The sequence below is a fragment of the Haliotis rubra genome, unplaced genomic scaffold (assembly GCF_003918875.1).
Source record: "Haliotis rubra isolate DU_JTF1 unplaced genomic scaffold, ASM391887v1 Scf509, whole genome shotgun sequence".
NCBI classification, from domain to species: Eukaryota; Metazoa; Mollusca; class Gastropoda; order Lepetellida; family Haliotidae; genus Haliotis; species Haliotis rubra.
Genome location: NW_025767201.1, coordinates 118043 through 138130, shown reverse-complemented (window position 1 = coordinate 138130; position 20088 = coordinate 118043). Strand labels below are relative to the sequence as shown.

Sequence of the window (20088 nt, the reverse complement as noted above, 5' to 3'; positions counted from 1 at the left end):
TATAGCAAAATGCTGGAATGCCTTTATATTTATGGCCTCTAGTGGCTGAAATTTTGCAGAAGTTAGAATTACTACTTATCTTTCTATTCTCAAAACGGAGAGAAAACTTTTCATTCCTCAAAAGACACAAGACAGTGCAGAGTCACAAGTTCAGAATAGTTCAGAACCGCCCTTGTTTCTCCTCTTGGAAAGATCATCTCCTTAATTTCTCTAAGGAAGGATGGGAACCAAGAAGACAGGAGGACGTTATCTTTGTCACACAAGGATAACAATATGGTTCAAGAAATATTCAAATAACTATCCCAATATAACAGAATGCAATTATCCAACAACTCAGTTGTTAGGGCTGAGAAGTGTGGCATCATCCCTTGACTCCTATATTGTCCCAAACTTTGATATTAGATAAGGAACTTTCCACTTTTGTCATTATTTACAAATTATTTCTTTTTTCAAATATAAATTAAATCGTTTCATTATTCTCACAAATTTCATTGTAAATTTGGCAAAAATGTCTTGGTGTGAGAAGAATGAAATGGTAACATATGGTATTTTTTCTGATATAACTTGTATACTTAAGACTGAAGATATGTTATGTATACATTGATATTAAAGCTGCTTTCAGTTATCATAAAATATCAGTCTAACTGTTAAATTATTCTTTTGAAATACTTAAATCTTAGCAAATACGCATGTTACACCACTGATATTTTTGTTACCTCGCCTGTTACACCACTGAACTTTCTGCAACTTACTGGAGCAATAAACCAAATCAACAGCCATATGATGCTTTGAATTACTTAATAATCATCATTTTAGAACGATTTTCCAAAATGTGGCATGGAAAAACAAATAATATCAACAGGTAAGGATAAAATGTACAAATTCAAAGAATTTTATGACACCAATGGCATATTGTGTTACACCACTGATTTTTCTTGACCTTACTCCAAAGATAAATCCAAATTAATTGCCTTTAGTTGATAATTAACAGATTTGAGCAGCTCAATAGCAAATTCTCTGAACACTCAGAGTCAGATTTTAAAAGGTTTTCAAAAATATATTTAAAGAAATAAAATGAACATATTGTAGTAATATTGTTACACCAATGACATCATTTGTTACATCACTGATATTTCTTGAATTAACTACAAGGATAAATCCAAATTAATTGCCTTTAGTTGATAATTAACAGATTTGAACAGCTCAATAGCAAATTCTTAACACTCAGATTTTAAAAGGTTTTTCAAAAATAATATTATAATAATATAATAATAATAATAAAATGAACATATTGTAGTAATATTATTACACCAATGACATCTTTTGTTACCCCACTGATTTATGTGAACCTTTTATCAGAGGTAGAGATAACCTGTGTATCTGCGTAAATTACGCAAATATTTATGTGACAACTCAATTCCTACTAAGTCTATTGCGTACAAGTATGATTCAATTTTTGTAAATACTCAATAGATTTGATATTACATGCGTACAACCAAAATAGATAAAATATCTGAGGTATATTGAGAGTTTCTATTTCAGCACCTGTCGTTTCTCATATAACAGATCAAACATAAATAACAAACACGTAAACCAACATTTATACTTTAATATATGTTTACAATTAATGGAATATGGCAAAATACCCAAATGAGTTAGAGTGAGGTGGGTACAATTTATTTGGTTTCTCAAAGGAACATTAGGATACCCAATTAAGATGAACACAAGCGAGTACATAACTCAATGACCCAAAAAGTTCTGTTTTATACTAATTTACCAGAACAAATTACCTTAAAGGTCACATGCAACCAAAAAATCAAACATAATTAGAACACAATTATCACTTATTCGTGACATATAATATACATTGCTGGTTATGAAAAAACATATAAACAAAATTATAAGCGTACAATCGCAAATCAAAAGTGCAATATTGTGTACTTCGGTTTACTTCCCAAGAAACGAAGCAGCCGGGATACCGAACCCAGTCAGAGCGGATGGGTGTGCACTCAAGTGTAACGGCTGGTTCATTTGCGTATGCCCTCACGGCTTATTGTGTGTGTGTAGAGATGTTGGGTTTTGTAAATACATGCTCATTTTTTGTGTATAACATTTTGCAATCAACAGACATCATAACATGTCAAGTGTTCAACTATCACACCTGCCTGTCTGTGTAATTACATAATGTGACAGAGACCGAACTCGGGCCATAAATCAATGCATTTTGTTTATGGTGTATAGCCTGATTGGTGTTAAGTTCAAATTGCATGTGGTCAGTGATAGCAGCTGTGTATTAAATATTGTCATTAGCAGACAGGCAGGCAGACACACAGGTGTCAATAAAACAAGACATTGAGTTTTGTCTGTGACAACGACATATCTATATCACAGTTAGAAATTCTGTCAACGCTAAATAATGACATTGCTTTTAAGTATCGAACTGAGAAAGTGACTCGATAAGAAGAACGTGTGGTGAAATTATATAAACAGTTAATTTACTGTCATAACATATAAAAAGCTCGCGCCTGTGAGATATCAACGAAAACATTAGAAAAATAGCTCACACCAAAGCCTTCACCGAGTATTCACCAGACAACCCGCTTCCAAGCTGCGCGAACCTATTTCACTGCGCACGTGCTAAGAGCGCAGCCCAGCTGTTGAAACCACTTTTCCCCAGAAAAGTCTGGGGAAAATTAGTGAAACGTTTGAACTCCGATTTTGCGCGCGTTTTTTTTCATCGCGTTATTTTTCAACTTTATAAGTTGAATTTGCATTTTTGACGATTTGTTTCGGTAAGTCCATACCGAAAGGTATCAGAATCTGCAAAGTTGTGTTTTACGTTGCATGTGACCTTTAACAGACTTTACATGACTTAATGGTAATAAAATATACTGGATATATACAATGCAATACAGTTAAGTTCTGTGAACAAGTGACTTGAGTGAACATTTTGTCAGTGGTTTAACAAAAACTGTCAATAGTGTAACATTTTCCCATGATATATCACTGACAGTTACACCACTGACCTATTCCCACTTTTATGAACTTTATAACAATTAATGCTCCCTAATCACTGACCACAAGGCATAAATGTTGATGTTTCATTACCTTTGATTTACTTTAAATAAACAATGTTATGAAAAAGTACATATGAATAAGTTATCAGTGTTACACAACTGACTCAATAAAAAGTTATGATACAAAGTAGACTCACCAATTTCATCAAACTTCAACATCAAAATAAAATTTTGCCTCCACAAAACTTCTGCTATGAGGAGGAAGTCATCAGCAAAGGGACCAGTTAGTATTTCATAGTTTAATCAAGGGAGATAATTATTAATGTCACAAGTTTAAATTGGTTACACCACTGACTGTGACATTTTGGACATTCATTGTTTTCATCGTAATTATGTGATTTTAATTTTCTTTTCAATATTTCATGCAGGAATATGTGATTAATATTGGTATTTCATTTTAAATCTTTAAAAAAATATATATAAATGGCCTGGAATTTAAACTTTAATGTAATGTTGATGTCCACTGACAGTTTTTTTTTCTTTCAAAATAATGATAAAAAACCCAATTTGTCCCAAAAATAACAAACAGGTACAACATTTTACATCATTATGGGGAACAAAAACCATTTTCCTTTGATATGATTTTTAGAAAAAAAAATGAAATATTATTTTCAGAGCAATGTGCTACTGACCAAAAGTTTTGAGAATGACCCATTCTAATGCGCAAAATCATAGGCGGATCCAGAAAGTTTCAAAGGTTCGAAACACACACCCCCCCCCCCCTTCTGGATACGCCACTGCAAATGGCCCATGGCCCCTGCCTTTCCCAATCCCAGCATGAAATCAGCTATCTTTGAACACTAAATCAAGAATCCTAGCCATAAGATCAAGTGGGACTCCTCAAAAATCTAAAACAGCAGCAGCAACAACAACTGGAGTCAACAAAAACTCCAAGAAGCCATAGGAAAAAACAACAAAAAACCACCAGCCATGACCAGGACATCAGTTTGCCAAGTGGTTGGGCTCATTGTTGATTTTCTTGTGTTCTCAGTAAACTGCTGTCTCTGATATCTCTTGATTGCTCCCTATCAGTATGATCTATCTCTCAACAACCCTCCCAGGCTTGTAGCAACTACCTGGCTTAGCAAAAATTCATCTACTTTGTTATATGTATATAAACTGTTCTTGGTTTGTGCTATTATCAATTGTTTTCCTCTTTTTCTTGTTATGTACATTGCACAAAGAGTATGTACATCCACATCCACTCTGTAATTAATAATTATCCTGTCAATACTATAAATGACTATATAGTGTTTACAGAATAACACTGTTACTTTTTGTTATGTTGTTTGTCCGACACTGAAGAGGGCATAAATGTTGCCTGGACGTAGTCATTGTCAAGCTTGCATCAATGCCAATTTTGGACAAACACATTACCGAATTTGTGATCTGACTTTTGACACCACATTTCTCCAAGGGTGTGCCTTATGTCAAATCATACAAATTTCGATATTATCCTGTCAACAGTTAAACACTGATTAAGGAAAACACCACAAATCATGTTCTTATCTTTATGCATTAAAAAATGGCACAACATCAAATAATGCACAGCTACGTTATTCCAGTAGTATACTTGCTATGCAGGACAAGATGGCCTTAAAACATTTCCATGGCCTTAAATGATTTGGGTTTACTTCCAAACATTTTTGAGTCTGTCAAAGCATTATAACTGGTAAAAAAACAGTTTCAAGTTGATTTTGAACTTCAAGAAAAATGTAATTTTGCAAGTAAAATTGATATTTTTATACTTATCCTGACTCGTGATCTTTTGCTTATCTCCCTTTCCCTTGCGAATGGTAGTGGAACACTTGAATCCCTTGAAGTTCCCAAAGTGGACATAAAAATACACTCACCCACAAGTTACCTCCCTTTTCCCACGTAAACAGTCATGTGACCAGCCTTACTTGTCACTCTCTCCCGACTTTTCTGCAATCCGAAGTGTTTCCTGCGGGGAGGTCGGGAGGGCTTGACCTCATGAGTCAGGATAAGTATATAAATATCAATTTTACTTGAAAAATTACATATTTTTTGTTATCCTGACTCATGATCTTTTTGCTTGTAGAATCCTGCGGATTGGTGGTGGGTCAGGCCACTTCCTGGATTCATCAGCTGTCCTTAGATACGTCCTGTATCCCCCATGGGAACTGGGCGTAGCAGCATTTCTGAGATCCTATTCTTCCAACTTCCGTTATAACTCGGGGGGACCACTTTCTTGTCTTACTTCCATCTCAGACAAGTTGAATCATCTTGATTCATGTGGCTTCAGATAAACTAGTATCTTCTTATTACTAGATATCTTATACCAACCCATAGATTATGATAAGATCTTTATCATAAATGAGTTGCGACCCCTTCACGTACAGGTAAGATCTTTACCCGTACAGGATCTTTAATCACTCATGCTAGTCTGTCCTAGACTGTGTGCATGGACTTTAAAACTAATACTTTTCCTTAGTAAAAGTTATCAATAAGTCAACGTGATAAAGTGTGAGATTTTCCAACTCAGTGCCTTTGAGGAACCGTTAGTTTCTGTGCTACCATGAGAGGCCCAAATTGGTGAATGCCTGAGATGTCTTCAGTGGCTATGTCTCGGAGGTAGTGGTTGGCAAACACCGTATCCGACTTCCAAAAGCAGCCCTCCATAATTGCTGATATAGAGCAATTTCCGTGCAGAGCCAATGTTGACGCCAGTGCTCTGACTGACTGAGTTTGGTGTTACGCCTCTTTCAGCAATATTCCAGCAACATCATGGCGGGGGACACCAGAAATGGGCTTCACACATTTTACCCATGTGGGGATTCGAACACGGGTCTTCGGCATGACGAGCCAACGTTTTAACCACTAGGATACCCCACCGCTCCCCAGTGCTCTGACTTCGTGTGGGTTGGAAGCTCTAGGTTCTAGTCCTGCTGCTTTATAGGCACTCAATATGACAGCTCTCATCCAAAACGATATCGTCGTTCTTGAGACTTCTACTGATGTCTCTGTTGATAATGGGATGAACAGGCACTTGAATTTTCGCAATTTCCGTGCAGAGCCAATGTTGACGCCAGTGCTCTGACTGACTGAGTTTGGTGTTACGCCTCTTTCAGCAATATTCCAGCAACATCACGGCGGGGGACACCAGAAATGGGCTTCACACATTTTAGCCATGTGGGGATTCGAACACGGGTCTTCGGCGTGACGAGCCAACGTTTTAACCACTAGGCTACCCCACCGCTCCCCAGTGCTCTGACTTCGTGTGGGTTGGAAGCTCTAGGTTCTAGTCCTGCTGCTTTATAGGCACTCAATATGACAGCTCTCATCCAAAACGATATCGTCGTTCTTGAGACTTCTACTGATGTCTCTGTTGATAATGGGATGAACAGGCACTTGAATTTTCGTATCCTTGTCTCAGTCTTTTGAAGATATATCTTCAGGGCTCTGACCGGACACAAGGATAGGTCTTCTATATCCTCTAGTCCGAGGATTGTAGATAGCGCTGGTACGTGGAACTGTCTATCTGGCTGACCAGGTAGTGGGTTCTTGGCAATGAAGTCCCATATAAGTCCTAGATGAACTGCAGCATGTTGCCCCGTGTCGAATCTGGTTCGACCAAAGTCCAGCGTATGTATCTCTGATATCCGAGCTGCCGTGGCTAGCGCAAGCAGGAACAGTCTTCTGTGTCAGCAGGTCGAAGGTAGTCTGATCTACAGGTTCGTAGGCATCACTTGTAAGATGACGTAGAATGACATTCAGATCCCAGGCCGGAGCTCTGAACTTCTTTTGCTGGTCTTCCAGTTTAAAAGATCTCAGCAGAGCAAGTAATTCTGGTACTTTCGTCACCTTGATGCCTGTTTTCATGGTAATCACTGTACTGATGGCGGCGAGGTATGTAGATAATGTCGAACCTTTTAGATGTCTGTTCTGTCTAAGATGACACAGGTATTCCGCCACTTGAGGATGAGTAGCTTTCATAGCAATGAAGCCTTTCCGCCTTGCATAAGTCTCAAACTTCACCCACTTGTCATCATACAGGTTACGAGTAGTGTTCTGAAATTTTATGGAATCTGTGTACCAGAGGATTATTGACAATCATGTTTACCTGTATGTTAGAAATGCATTCATCCATAATTTTGGCGTTTATTATTACAGTCAAATCCCGATGAGTCGAATCGCTGGGGACTTAGTAATAAATTCGACTTATCGATGTATTCGAGACAGGTATGTCTATGAGGGTAGAAAAAAAAAGATGATCGAATATTGAACAATTCCTTTATTCAGCACATCATATCAAAATATAGCACAACAATACATTAGGTGACATAGATAATGGAAACAAACAGTATATAAATGAGAACACATTTCAATACTAGCACAATGAAATACAAAATACATGTACCTCTTAAAATCCGTGAACAAAATCTATCGGCAATCGATAGATATCCATGGCGCCATCTTGAATCTTGTTACTACAAAAAGACGAACTCACTTCTGGAAAAAGTCTGACATTAATGTTTGTTTCTGTGAATTTCCCTTACATTTATCCACAAATTCGTGGACGATTGCCAAGTGGGAAAAATGTTCATTTCAACCAAGAAGAAAGAGTGTTAGGCGGAATGTCTCGCAATTTCACTCTTGGATTTGGTTACTGCCTCCACTGCAGTGATCGCTGCAAACTTCTTGTCAATATTGTGCACTTTTAGAATGCGCTTACGTTTTGGAGTTGATGTTTCCGATCTGAATATCCCCCCAGGATTTAGACTGGGTCCTTGGCCAGATTGCTGGGAACATAGTAACTCCGCCATGATATACAGATCATGAATAGTAATAACCGAATGAAAGCTGCTATATAACGCAACCGATTCGATTGAGTTAACTCAATGGCATGTGCTAATTCTTCCGTTTCCGTAAAATCACTAATCTGCCTTTTGAACTCACCCGACAATAGCCGAAAGGTGCGAGCCGAGCTGGTTTGTTAATTGGATCAGTAAGCTACACCAATTAACTTCTCATTGATTGACTTCGGCTTATGTATACAAGATTAATGTTGTTTGAATCTCATGGGACCAAATTTCCTTTTCGAATCATCGTGTGTATTTATGAGATGAATTCGTGTAACCGGTAATCAAATGATGACAACTATAACAGGGAATGGTCGGGACCGACAGGTACTTCGAGTTATGCATAATATTTGAGACATCGGGATTTGACTGTATTAGGAAAATCACTGTGAGTGAGTATGGTGATATTGTATGAAATCAGTAATTTGTAGCTGAGATATGTATCTTTCTATTTCCCCGAGAGATGACTTCATGGAACATATATTATTTTGTAGATACTGTTTAAACAGGTGTTCTGAAACATAAGAAATCTGAATATTATTATGATTACTCAGCTTTAAGTTGTATACACTGTTTGTGTATCATGGGTTTTATAGTGTTATAAATGTATGCCAGAGGTGTAAACTAGTACAGATTTGCTTGGTGGCACTTTCATTTGAAACTAGTAACAAAATATGCTATGTATTTTCTAGAACCATAGAAACTTCTTTTATTTGATTAGTGGTTTGCATCATTAGACATTATTGATTGCAAATTATCTCCCCTTATAAACTAGCTTTTTAGGCAAAGAGCAGAGCACATGTCAGTTAGAGCAACATGCAACAGTCAGAGAGAGAGTGCATTTTGCAACTTTTCTTTGTGGAGAAATCACTCTTCAGGTAGGAAATTATACATTATGCAAAAGAATGTTCACAATATATTTTAATGACTACTATTTCATTAATAATAGCAACTTGTGGAGCATTGCATTTATCTTTTCAAATATCTTCACATGCACGCTTTGGCAGATTCAATATTATTTCTAAGATGATATTGCGTAGGCAATTTGCTGTATGTAAGCAGTGTTTGTAATGGAAAGGACTGTTTAATGCTTTACAGGTTTATTCAAGGTTCTTTAAATAATTACTTTGTACACAAAATTCTGTGTTTTCACGACAGTTTCCGAATATGAACAACTTTGGAAGAGTCCATTTGTATATTAGGATATATGCCTTATCAGTTGTTATTTAGGCACATTGAAGTGGTTTATCATTACATTAATGTTATAATACTTATCTGCTCATATCATTTCGTGCATAGTTGGTCTGAAGTATATTATTTATATTATGTGGAGAGTATAAATGTTGAATTTGAGATTTAGTATAAATCTTGGGTTTCAGAGATGTTCACATTTGATGTATTCATAGGTGCATATGTATTTACTATGAAGACATGGAAGTATGTATTTATTTTCTGCATTTTATTCTTGCAGAATATACCTTGATCTACATTAAAAGGATATTGGAAGACTCCGCATTTAGTCATTGTTCATTCAAAACAAGTAGACCTGCGTAACGCTAGCGTTACTGCCTTGGCTGCCCTGGCGGAGTATCCTCTTTTCTTCAAACATGTTTTGATACGGTCTACACGTGTAGCTGGAACAGTGTTGGGTTCCTGAGGACTTGCTTGGTGTGCAGATGTATGAGTAGGTTCGGCCAATCTGGTAACTTGATTGTTGGACTTCCGAGATTGTCTATTAGGTCTAGGAACCATACTCTCGCTGGCAAGTATGGTGCGACCAAAGTCAGTAATATCAGTGGTGGAAATGCATAAGCGTTTAGTCCTTCCCATGATATGCTCAGTGCATCTGTTGCCCAGGCTTGAGGATCTGGAACTGGTGAGACAAATGTCTGTAGTTGTTTGTTGAACCTTGTGGAAAACAGGTCTATGCATGGGGATCCTATTTCCCTTATGATGAGCAGAAATGCTTCTGGATGGAGCATCCATTCCATAGGTGACGGGTGCAGTGGTCGGGAGAGAGCGTCTGCCAGTACGTTCTTGGCTCCGGGTATGTGACACGCCTTTATCCAGATGTTTGCCTCCACCATGATGTCAAACAACTGGAATGTGAGCTGTAGTAGGCTTGGTGATCTTGTAGATCCTTGCCTGTATATGGAGAATGCCACTTTCGAGTTGTCCGTGTGGACCATCAGCATTCTGTTGTTCAGCGAGCTTGACCATAGTTGTAAGGCGTCGATCACAGCTTTCATCTCCAGCAGATTGATGTGAAGATGCTGCTCTGTTTTGGACCACTTTCTTGATGCAACTTGATTGTTGAGATGTGCACCCCAACCGAGTATCGATGCGTCTACATAGAGATGTGTGTCGAAGGCCGGCTCTTGTAAATAGGTCCCTCCACAGACGTTCGACCTGTGGGTCCACCAAAGTAGGTACCTCTTAAGATTGTCTGGCAGCAAGATAGGGTCGACGCTGTCCAGATGTTTTGTCAAGAACCGTTGCAGCAGAGAGATGACTGCTTGTGGAATCATGGCTCGTATCTTGACCCAATGATCTTCTGGGACCACAATTCGATTCTGTGTTGTGATAATTCTTATCTTGTTTGATTCTAACGCCAACTTCATCAGGTTCACTAGCCATCCTAGTTGCGTGAGCAAACTTAATTGTGAAGTTCAGCTGCTGTCTGAGTTGATTGGTATGCCGTCGTCCAGATAACCGGCACTGCGTAGACCTTGATGCTGCAGATAGGTGCAGATAGGCTTGGTTATTCGTATGAATAATCATAGAACCGATGATATTCCAAACGGTAGGACGTTCCATTGGAAGTGCTAACCTCTGATTGCAGTGATGATACATCATTCTTCCCCTTATATACGCAGGCGATCTGTGTTGATCAGCATACATCGAAGCGTTGTCTATTTATAGCAAGGCTGGCTCCAGTGTGGCATCGCAGGGGATAGGTACTCATACCGATTTTTATCAGCGACAACTTCCAAAATAAACATCGTTTATGCTGCTGTCAAGGCTAGACATCTATTAGATTCCCATGATGATAACATATCGTAGTTGTATACTGTTTCCAAGGCTGCCAATGAAGTATTCCCCCGTACAACAGGTTTGTTTACAAGTCAGTAAACTTGCTGGTGCCTGCTCTGTCAGTGGGAGAGGCGTTGTCTGACGTGGACCAATCAGCTTCAAGCATGACATCACCGGTGTTGTAGGAAGTTGGCCTGCATAAAATCTGGTGCAATTAGTTGGTTGAGTAAAAGCGAGTGTAATTCTACGCCGCTCATATAATCCTCTTGAATAAGGGCTGCTCCAAGCGTAAAATCTTGTTCAGTGATATAAATCACATATTCCCATTGTGGATAATATAAACCAGCATGACGAAGGAGGCTGTCGAGACGTATGTCTGTATGGATCTTGAAGAAATACCGATGTTGAATCTAGTTGATAGGATATAAAATCCTAATCCCCATGCTGAGTGACGAGTGTTAATAATATCATCTGTACATCCGTTCAAGGATTCTTGAAGGCGTTGTTAACCTTAAGCCCTTTACAAAGGTCGCCTTGAGGTTCTCCAGTACTTGAGATATCGGCTTCATAGGTGATATCATATTGGTCGAAGTCATCAGCGTATATGCAGTACGTCTCTGTTGGGTTGGAGTGAGTGAGTGAACGACAAAATCCGCAGGCCATCTGCTACCAGGTATAAGACCTCAGCATCCATGTAGATGAAGGGATTCCTTTCATCAAGTAGGTTGTTGTCCGAAACTGAACCTATTACAGGTGTAAGGTATGTGCAGGCTGTAGAGTTGTGCAGGCTGTAAACTGTAGAGATCGCACATGTTGTAGATGTTTTTGTTGAGTTATAAACTCTGACAAAACCATCCGTTTTCATCATTGCTTCGTTTTATCCAGCCTTATGGTAATAGAGTCGACGTCAACATCCTGCCTGTTGATGTAAGGGTTCGCAAACCCTGTAGATGTCTGCGTTCCTGTTATCTGCCTGTAGATCTAAGAGTTCTCGAACCTTGTTGATGTTGATCTGTTCTCAAAGCTGTGTGTAGGTTAGAAGGTATCTTGGATAAAGGTTCAATTGGAGGAATAGTCGTCATTACGCATCTTATAAGTGTAGACTTCATCTATATCCTTAGGAGACTCCAAGTTCAAACCATTGGCTATCCAAGCTGTAACCTCTGAGTTCGGGAAGACGAAGTCTGGTTGTTCATCAGTTATCTCCTGATCGGTAGAGCTATGCCTCCGCGAATCATCCTTCTGCGAACCTGTATCCCTTCTCGAACCTCCATCATCCCTTCGCGAACCTCTGTCTGAAGATCCCTCCCTTTGCGACGTCTATCTTGAGAGTCATCTCTTCGCAAACCTCTATCTGTGGATTCATCTCTTCGCGAACCTCTGTGATGTGAGCCTTCTCTTCACGAACCTCTGTCGCTAGATGTATCCCTTCGCGAACCTTGAGTGACTCCGCAAACGTCTGTGAGAGATATGAGATCTTGATCTAGAGCGGCTAGATGTAAGAGATGGATCCTTCGATGTTCTGAAACGTTGAGGGTTCGCACATGTAGAACAGTGAGAAGGCATGTCATGTCTTTTATCCTCCTCCAAGATGACAGAGTCGTCAGACTGTAGAGACCTTTGCAAAGGTGTACGTTCGCCAACGTAGTCTTGAGACGTAGTTCTATGAGCAGTAGGTCCGCGCAGGTCAGTAGGTTTGCGCACGATGTCAGTAGATCAGATGCTTTGCCGAGCCTTCGCTTCTTCCTCAAACCTACATTCCATCATGGCCATCATCTGGTTGGTGAATTGTCTCATAAATTCACCCGGATCAAAGTTCTGCGTTGATTGAAGCTGCTGCGGTGTAGATGAAGCGTTCGTGAATGCTGATGAGTTGTGTGTCTCGACTTCACTCCGTTGAGAAGTAGGTGGTAGTTCGTCAAACAGCTGGCCTGCTGTGACAATTGCAGGAGATGATCTAGTAGTCGTGGAAGTCGATTGAGTCGCCAATCTCGTTGGTACTTCGGGTAGAAGTAACGGGGGATCATCAAAAACGTCTACTTCATGCGGAGGTAATATCTCTTCTTTGAAGGATTTCTGATGCGTTGACTTACTAGGCCGCGTAGATTTACTCTCCAATTTGGTAACAGATGCTTTCTTCTGCGATGTAGAAGAAGACGTCTTTTCTTAGCTGGAGTCGGAGACAACTGTGTTGTAGCCGATCTCTTCTTGGCCCCCCGTACCAGCAGACTGCCCCTGCAACATACTCAACATAGCACCAGTACTATGAATTTCAGCAGTAGCAAGCAACATACGGTTTGCAGGCTGATCTCCTGTTTTATCAGCCGTGACTTTTGATGACTTCCTCACCCAATCCATGGCACGTCTATAGATATAAGACAAATATTGATTAAATTGTAGATTTGATAAATCAACACAATAAGTACAGCGCAAGCTGGAAGAACATGGTTTGATGCACAAAGGCATTGGGGGTGAGGATCAGCCACGGATAACCTGTGCCTGCAAACACTGCAAGATTTCATGAAATGTAATCAAGTTACATCACGATGAAATTATGACACAAATACAAATAATTTTTTTCAAATTCTTTACATATAATGCAATGTAGTTACAGCCAAATCCATACATAACGTAATTTTGAAGAATAGGACCTAAATAAAAAGGATATAATGCCGTATACGGGACTCCAGTGCTCGCCCAACCATCCGCTTTGGCGAAAAGGGAGAGAGTGAAAAGTAAGGCTGGTCACATGACTGTTTACGTGGGAAAAGGGAGGCTACTCGTGGGTGAGTGTATTGTTACGTCTGCTTCGGGAACTAAGGGATTCAAATGTTCCACTACCATTCGCAAGGGAAAGGGAGATAAGCAAAAGATCATGAGTCAGGATAAGAAAAAATTGAGAGAAAGGAACAGGTAAGATTGAGCAGCTAAGAATTGAAGACACAGGTTCATGTGGAGCATTTTTGACATTATCCCAAAGCCTAATCCAACTAGAAGACAAAGTCATCAATATCCCCCCACAATGGTAAAATACTCTTCATGAAAATGTCAACTAGTTATGACAAATATTGTCATCATGTACACATTGTTCTTCACATTGATCTAACAAAACCATACAGATGTAAACTATTCATATAAATGTACTAGCATGCTTGTATCAACAACAGACTGCCTGAGTACTTCCATGGCTTGATGTACCTTAGTAATGTTGATACTGGAAATAGAGTGGTACTGTTGATTTATGTCATTTGGTTCTTGAATACCCAAGAAGTGGAAAGAGAGTATTGAAAGGTTTTTAATTTCTGTTCTGGAAAGGATCACTACTACCAATTTCAAAGTCACACTTGTTGCCATGGAAATGCAAACATTATTTTATTCAGAAATCCAAAACTTTCAAAAGGCACCAGTTCACCACCAGACCTATCTTTGTTCCAAATTTGGTGAAGAAACATTCAATGGTTTTAAAGTTTTGCAAGGAAAAAGAGCACCATCACCAATTTCAGTAGAAGTCAAAGAAGTTGCCATGGAAACTAAAAACATATTTTATTCAGAAATCCAAAACTATCAAAAGTCACCAATTCACCACCAGACCTATCATTGTGCAAAGTTTGGTGAAGGAATATTTAATGGTTTTTATGTTCTGCTCCTGAAAAGACGAATCTACACAGACAGATGAAGTCCAAAATAATAACACACACTCCCACCCCTATAATAAAATAATAAAAGCATCCCAAGTAATGCAAATCAGTTGTTTCAAACAAATTGTGATTTGAAACAATAGATTCACCAAGCAGCATCAAGTATGTTCCATGGTAGTAGAATCAGTATTACTCACCTTTCTGAAACTATCTTCAAATTCTTTTGTTTCTTTGAAATGCATCATTGATTTGTGATAGTTTTCTTTTTGCCAGATTTTCACTGAATGATACACTTCTGACATTAATCTGTCTCCAATAAGAGTATGTAAATCAGAGAGACTATCAGCCTCACACAGCAGTCCTCGCCATGCTCCCTGCATTGTGCCATACTCTGCACCTGTAGCAAAATAACACCAAGCAAGCTAGCAAATGAACAAAGACTAATTGCTGTAACAATTTCATATAACATGATAATAATTAACCAAGGCATTTTCAAATGATTTTAGTGTTATTCTATCAACTATAATAAGCTGAGCTCATTTGATAAAAAAATATTTCTTTGGGTTTGGAGTTCTTGCAAAGTGAAATACTACTTATTCCAATTAGAATAACACTTTATTACTTTTCCATCATAGACAGATAGTCAAATTCCACATTCAAATATAACATATATGAGGTAATAGTAATAATTTACCATTATCTAAGAAGTTGTTCCATTTTTTGGCCCACTGTACCAAGTCCTTGGCATACTTTTTTTCAATCTCACTACGTTGTTCCACCAACTGCCTCAGAGAATCACACAATTTGTAGCCATTGTCACATCTTTTCACTGTTTTCATGAACTTGCCCAACTCCCAGAAGCTGTCTGAGGTTGGCATCACGACTTCTTCCGTCACAGACATTTCTCCTTGTGTATACTTTCACTTCAATCTGCAAAGAACATCATTATCATGATGTTATTCAGCCTTACGAACTGGTCTTATTTCTAGTCTTCTATATATTAAATTCTAAACAACCAATATAGGCAAAGAATAAAAAAAAATAATTAAAAATTCTTATCCTGACTCATGATCTTTTGCTTATCTCCCTTTCCCTTGCGAATGGTAGTGGAACACTTGAATCCCTTGAAGTTCCCGAAGCAGACGTAAAAATACACTCACACACGAGTTACCTCCCTTATGCCCTTTTCTGCGCAAACAGTCATGTGACCAGCCTTACTTTTCACTCTCTCCCTTTTCACCCAAGCGGATGGTTGGGCGAGCACTGGAGTCCTTTTATTTAGGTCCTATTCTTCAAAATTACGCTGTATATGGATTTGGCAATAACTACTATGTATTATATGTAAAAATTTTGTACAATTTTTTTGTATTTGTGTCTTTATTTCATCGTGATGTAACTTTGTTTACATTTCATGAAATCTTGCAGTGTTTGCAGGCACAGGTTATCCGTGGCTGATCCTCACCCCCAGTGCCCTTCATGCATAAAACCATGTTCTTCCAGCTTGCGCTGTACTTATTGTGTTGATTTATCAAATCTACAATTTAATCAATATTTGTCTTATATCTATAGACGTGCCATGGATTGGGTGAGGAAGTCATCTCAAGTCACGGCTGATAAAACAGGAGATCAGCCTGCAAACCGTATGTTGCTTGCTACTGCTGAAGTTCATAATACTGGTGCTATATGTTTAGTGCGTCTGCTGGTACGGGGGCCAAGAAGAGATCGGCTACAACGCAGTTGACTCCGACTCAGGCTAAGAAAAAGACGTCATCTTCTTCTACGTCGCAGAAGAAAGCATCTGTTACCAGATTGAAGGGTAAATCTACGCGGCCTAGTAAGTCAACGCATCAGAAATCCTTCAACGAAGAGATATTACCTCCACATGAAGTAGACGTTTTAGATGATCCCCCGTTACTTCTACCCGAAGTACCTATGAGATCAGCAACTCAATCGACTTCTACAACTACTAGATCGTTCTCTGCAAAGGTCACAGAAGGCCAGCTGTTTGACGAACTACCACCTACTTCTCAACGGAGGCGCATAACTCAGTAAAGTTGAGGCGCATAACTCATCAGCGTTTGCGAACGCTTCATCTACACCGCAGCAGCTTCAATCAACGCAGAACTTTGATCCGGGTGAATTTATGAGACAATTCACCAACCAGATGATGGCCATGATGGAATGTAGGTTTGAGGAAGAAGCGAAGGCTCGGCGAAGCCTCTCATCTACCGACACTGTGCGCAAACCTACTGACCTGCGCGAACCTACTCCTCATATAACTACGTCTCAAGACTACGTTGGCGAACGTACACCTTTGCGAAGGTCTCCTAAGTTGGACGACTCTGTCATCTTGGAAGAGGATAGAAGAGATGAGATGCCTACTCACAGTTCTACATCCGCGAACCCTCAACGTTCGAGAACATTGAAGGATCCATCTCCTACACCTAGATAGAGATCTCGTATCTCTCACAGACGTCCGCGAAGTCATTCATCACGAGACAGGTGTTCGCGAAGAGAAGGCTCACATCACAGGTGTTCACGAAGGGATACATCTAGCGACAGATGTTCGCGGAGGGATAGCTCACATCACAGATGAATCTACAGATAGAGGTACGTGAAGAGAGCACTCTCAAGATAGACGTTCACATAGGAGGAATCTTCAGATAGAGGTTCGCGAAAGGATGATGAAGGTTCGAGAAGGGATACAGGTTCACAGATGGATGAGTCGCAGAGGCCTAGCAGGAGACTTTGGATCAGCAAGAGAACTTCGTCTTCCCAGACTCAGAGGTTACAGCGTGAATTGCCAAAGGGTTGAACTTGGAGTCTCCTCCTAAGGATAAAGATGAAGTCTACACTTATATGATGCGTAACGACGACTTTGACTCTGTCATATCCCTCCGATTGAACCTATATCCAAGATACCCTCTAACCTACACATAGCTTTCGCGAAAGCATCCAAGTACCAGAGTCAGCATCTGCCATCATTTAATGTGAAGAGATTCCCCTTACAACATATGGATCCATTTACAAAGGCGCCTGAATGGGATGATAACATACAGTTAGTCAACGACTCCCGAAACAAGATGTATAAAGTGGAAGATAAAAAGTTATCTCAACTTGATACTGCTACAAGGAGATCCTTCTTCGGGTTGGCCAGGTCAAGAGCCATCAATGAAGCATTGATCAATAAATTCCAGAACTCAAGTTCGGAAGAGGATAGAATGATATATTCGGCCCTCATAACACAGAAGAAGGACCAATACTTTTTATTGGACCATCTGGCATCTATATCTGCAGGTCTCACTTTACTACGCAGACAAGGGCTACTTGCATCCTGTTCATGGAGTGATAGATTCACCCAACCGCTACTGAGAGCTCCATGGGAGGCGCCTAGTATCTTTGGAGGACAAATAGACGATGCAGCTAAGGAAGCTACGCATGACTCTAGAGAAGTTATGATGATAAAATCCATAGCTACTCTGGCCAACGTCATCCATACTTCGCAAAAGTATAACAGCAAGTCCAAATATTCCGGCATACAGAAGGCAAAGGAGAAGAAGTACCCCAGCTTCAGAGGCAGCAAAGGATCTTTTCGTCGCCCATCTGGAAATTACAGAGGAAACTCAGGGAGAGGCCGCACTCCCAGAGGATCCAGAGGAACTAGATGTTGATATCAAGGTTCGGAACGACTGGCGTCTTCCACCCCCAGCCGTACCTGTAAAACCGTCGACAGTGGGTGGACGTCTACAAAAGTACTGGAAAAATTGGGGAATGCTAGAGGACGACTACGTCTCCCAAGTACTAAGAGAAGGATACAGAATACAACTCAAGGCCACACCTCCGCTAACCCTCAGCCCGATGGTCTTCGACTGTGCAGAGGAACAGGCAGACAAACTACAAGAAGCCATCGACTCACTACTTATGAAGGAGGCAGTAGAGATAATAGATCAGCATCATCTCACTCCAGGCTTCTATTCCCCAATTCTTCTATACCCAAGAAGACTGACTGACTGAGTTTAGTTTTACGCCGCTTTTAGCAATATTCCAGCAACATCACGGCGGGGGACACCAGAAATGGGCTTCACACATTGTACCCATGTGGGGATTCGAACCCGGGTCTTCGGCGTGACGAGCTACCCAAGAAGAACTCCAAGGAGAAGTTCAGACTGATTTACAACATGAGCAAATTCAACAAAGACTATCTGCTGGAACCAGAGAGGTTCAGAATGATTCACCTACCTCAACTCAGAGTACTCGTCCGTCCAGCAGATTACATGGCCAGCATAGACCTGCAGGATGCGTATCTACACATCCCCATACATCCGGAATCAAGAAAGTATCTACGATTCCTATTCATAGGGCAGCACTTCCAATGGAATGTCCTACCATTTGGAATATCTTCGGCTCCGTGGCTATTAACACGAGTAACCAAGCCTATAGTCGCATATCTACATCATCGAGGTCTACGCAATGCCTTCTACTTGGACGACGGAATTCAGGTTCACCAAGATGCCAGTCAACTCAAACTACAACTGAACTTCACAATCAAGTTGTTCACTCAACTAGGATGGCTGATGAACCTTATGAAGTCAGAGTTGGAACCAAAACAAGATCTGCAATTTCTGGGGATAAGGTTTATCACAACACAGAATCGTATTGTCGTCCCAGAAGATCGTCAAGATACAAGCCATGATTCCACCAGCAGTCATCTCTCCGTTAACACTACGATCATGGCAAGTTCTACTCGGTCTACTAACCTCGGCGCAGGACTTGACTCACACAGGAAGGTTACAACTAAGACCGCTGCAACGGTTCCTGACAAAACATGTAGACACAGGGATAAATCTACCCCCGCGTCCCGCGTCTCTGATGCAACAAATTCTGACAGGACTCATATTTATTTTACATGTGCGTCCTCTTGGACACAAGCTTTTGATGAAACACTAATGTTTATTTTTGTGGAGAGGCAATATCAAAGTATACATGGCTAAATCTCCGTAGATTAACTTCCATTCTCAAATAATTGACATGAGCTAATAAGTACACATTATTTGTAAAACGATCGCAGCTTTCATTCGTCATGATATTAAGTTCATTTCCACGTTTCCAAAAATAGACATCTAGGTCACACCAAGGGAGGTAAGCGGTATGCAAATGAGATCGCAAGATTCATTGCTCGAGCATGTGCAGAACTACTAACCTAGTTTTTACACTCTATAAATAGACACAAACAGGCTAAGGGAGGTAAGCGATATGCAAATGAGGTTTTTCAAGACAAACTGATTGGTCAATGAACATTGTGACTCTGAATCAACAGTGTGAGCACTCAGTACCAGTTAGAGAAAAGCAGGAAGCTTTAGTCAGTAGCTTAACAACTGTTAAATCTATCTGCATGTAATTTTTAAAGTGAAAGTGACATTTGACAGGTTAAATTTCTGCTGAGACAGAATGTCATTCTGTTTAAGGTTCTGCATCTCAAGTCCTGGGAAAGTAATCATATAAATGAATCATTTCATT

The 20088-nt window shown here is 39.9% G+C and overlaps 1 protein-coding gene and 1 long non-coding RNA gene across 5 annotated transcripts in view; one reads left to right on the top strand and one right to left on the bottom strand.

Moving 5' to 3' along the window:
- The window catches only part of LOC124292128 (protein kinase C and casein kinase substrate in neurons protein 2-like), a 66102-nt gene that overhangs the window by 30889 nt on the left and 15125 nt on the right, over window positions 1-20088 (bottom strand). For 2 of the 4 annotated variants that reach the window (XM_046729181.1, XM_046729180.1), the window contains exons 2-3: window positions 15266-15501; window positions 14769-14968 (exon numbers count right to left, since the gene is read on the bottom strand). In XM_046729181.1, the coding sequence (XP_046585137.1) occupies window positions 14769-14968; window positions 15266-15473 (408 nt within the window). In that variant the 5' untranslated portion in view covers window positions 15474-15501. Of the gene's footprint in view, window positions 1-14768; window positions 14969-15265; window positions 15505-20088 lie in introns of all 4 variants that reach the window. The other 2 variants (XM_046729178.1, XM_046729182.1) reach the window with 1 other exon arrangement.
- LOC124292130 lies at window positions 4-19583 on the top strand. Its single transcript, XR_006902366.1, has 3 exons — window positions 4-1343; window positions 13104-13108; window positions 19573-19583. It is a non-coding gene; the product is annotated as an uncharacterized LOC124292130 (long non-coding RNA).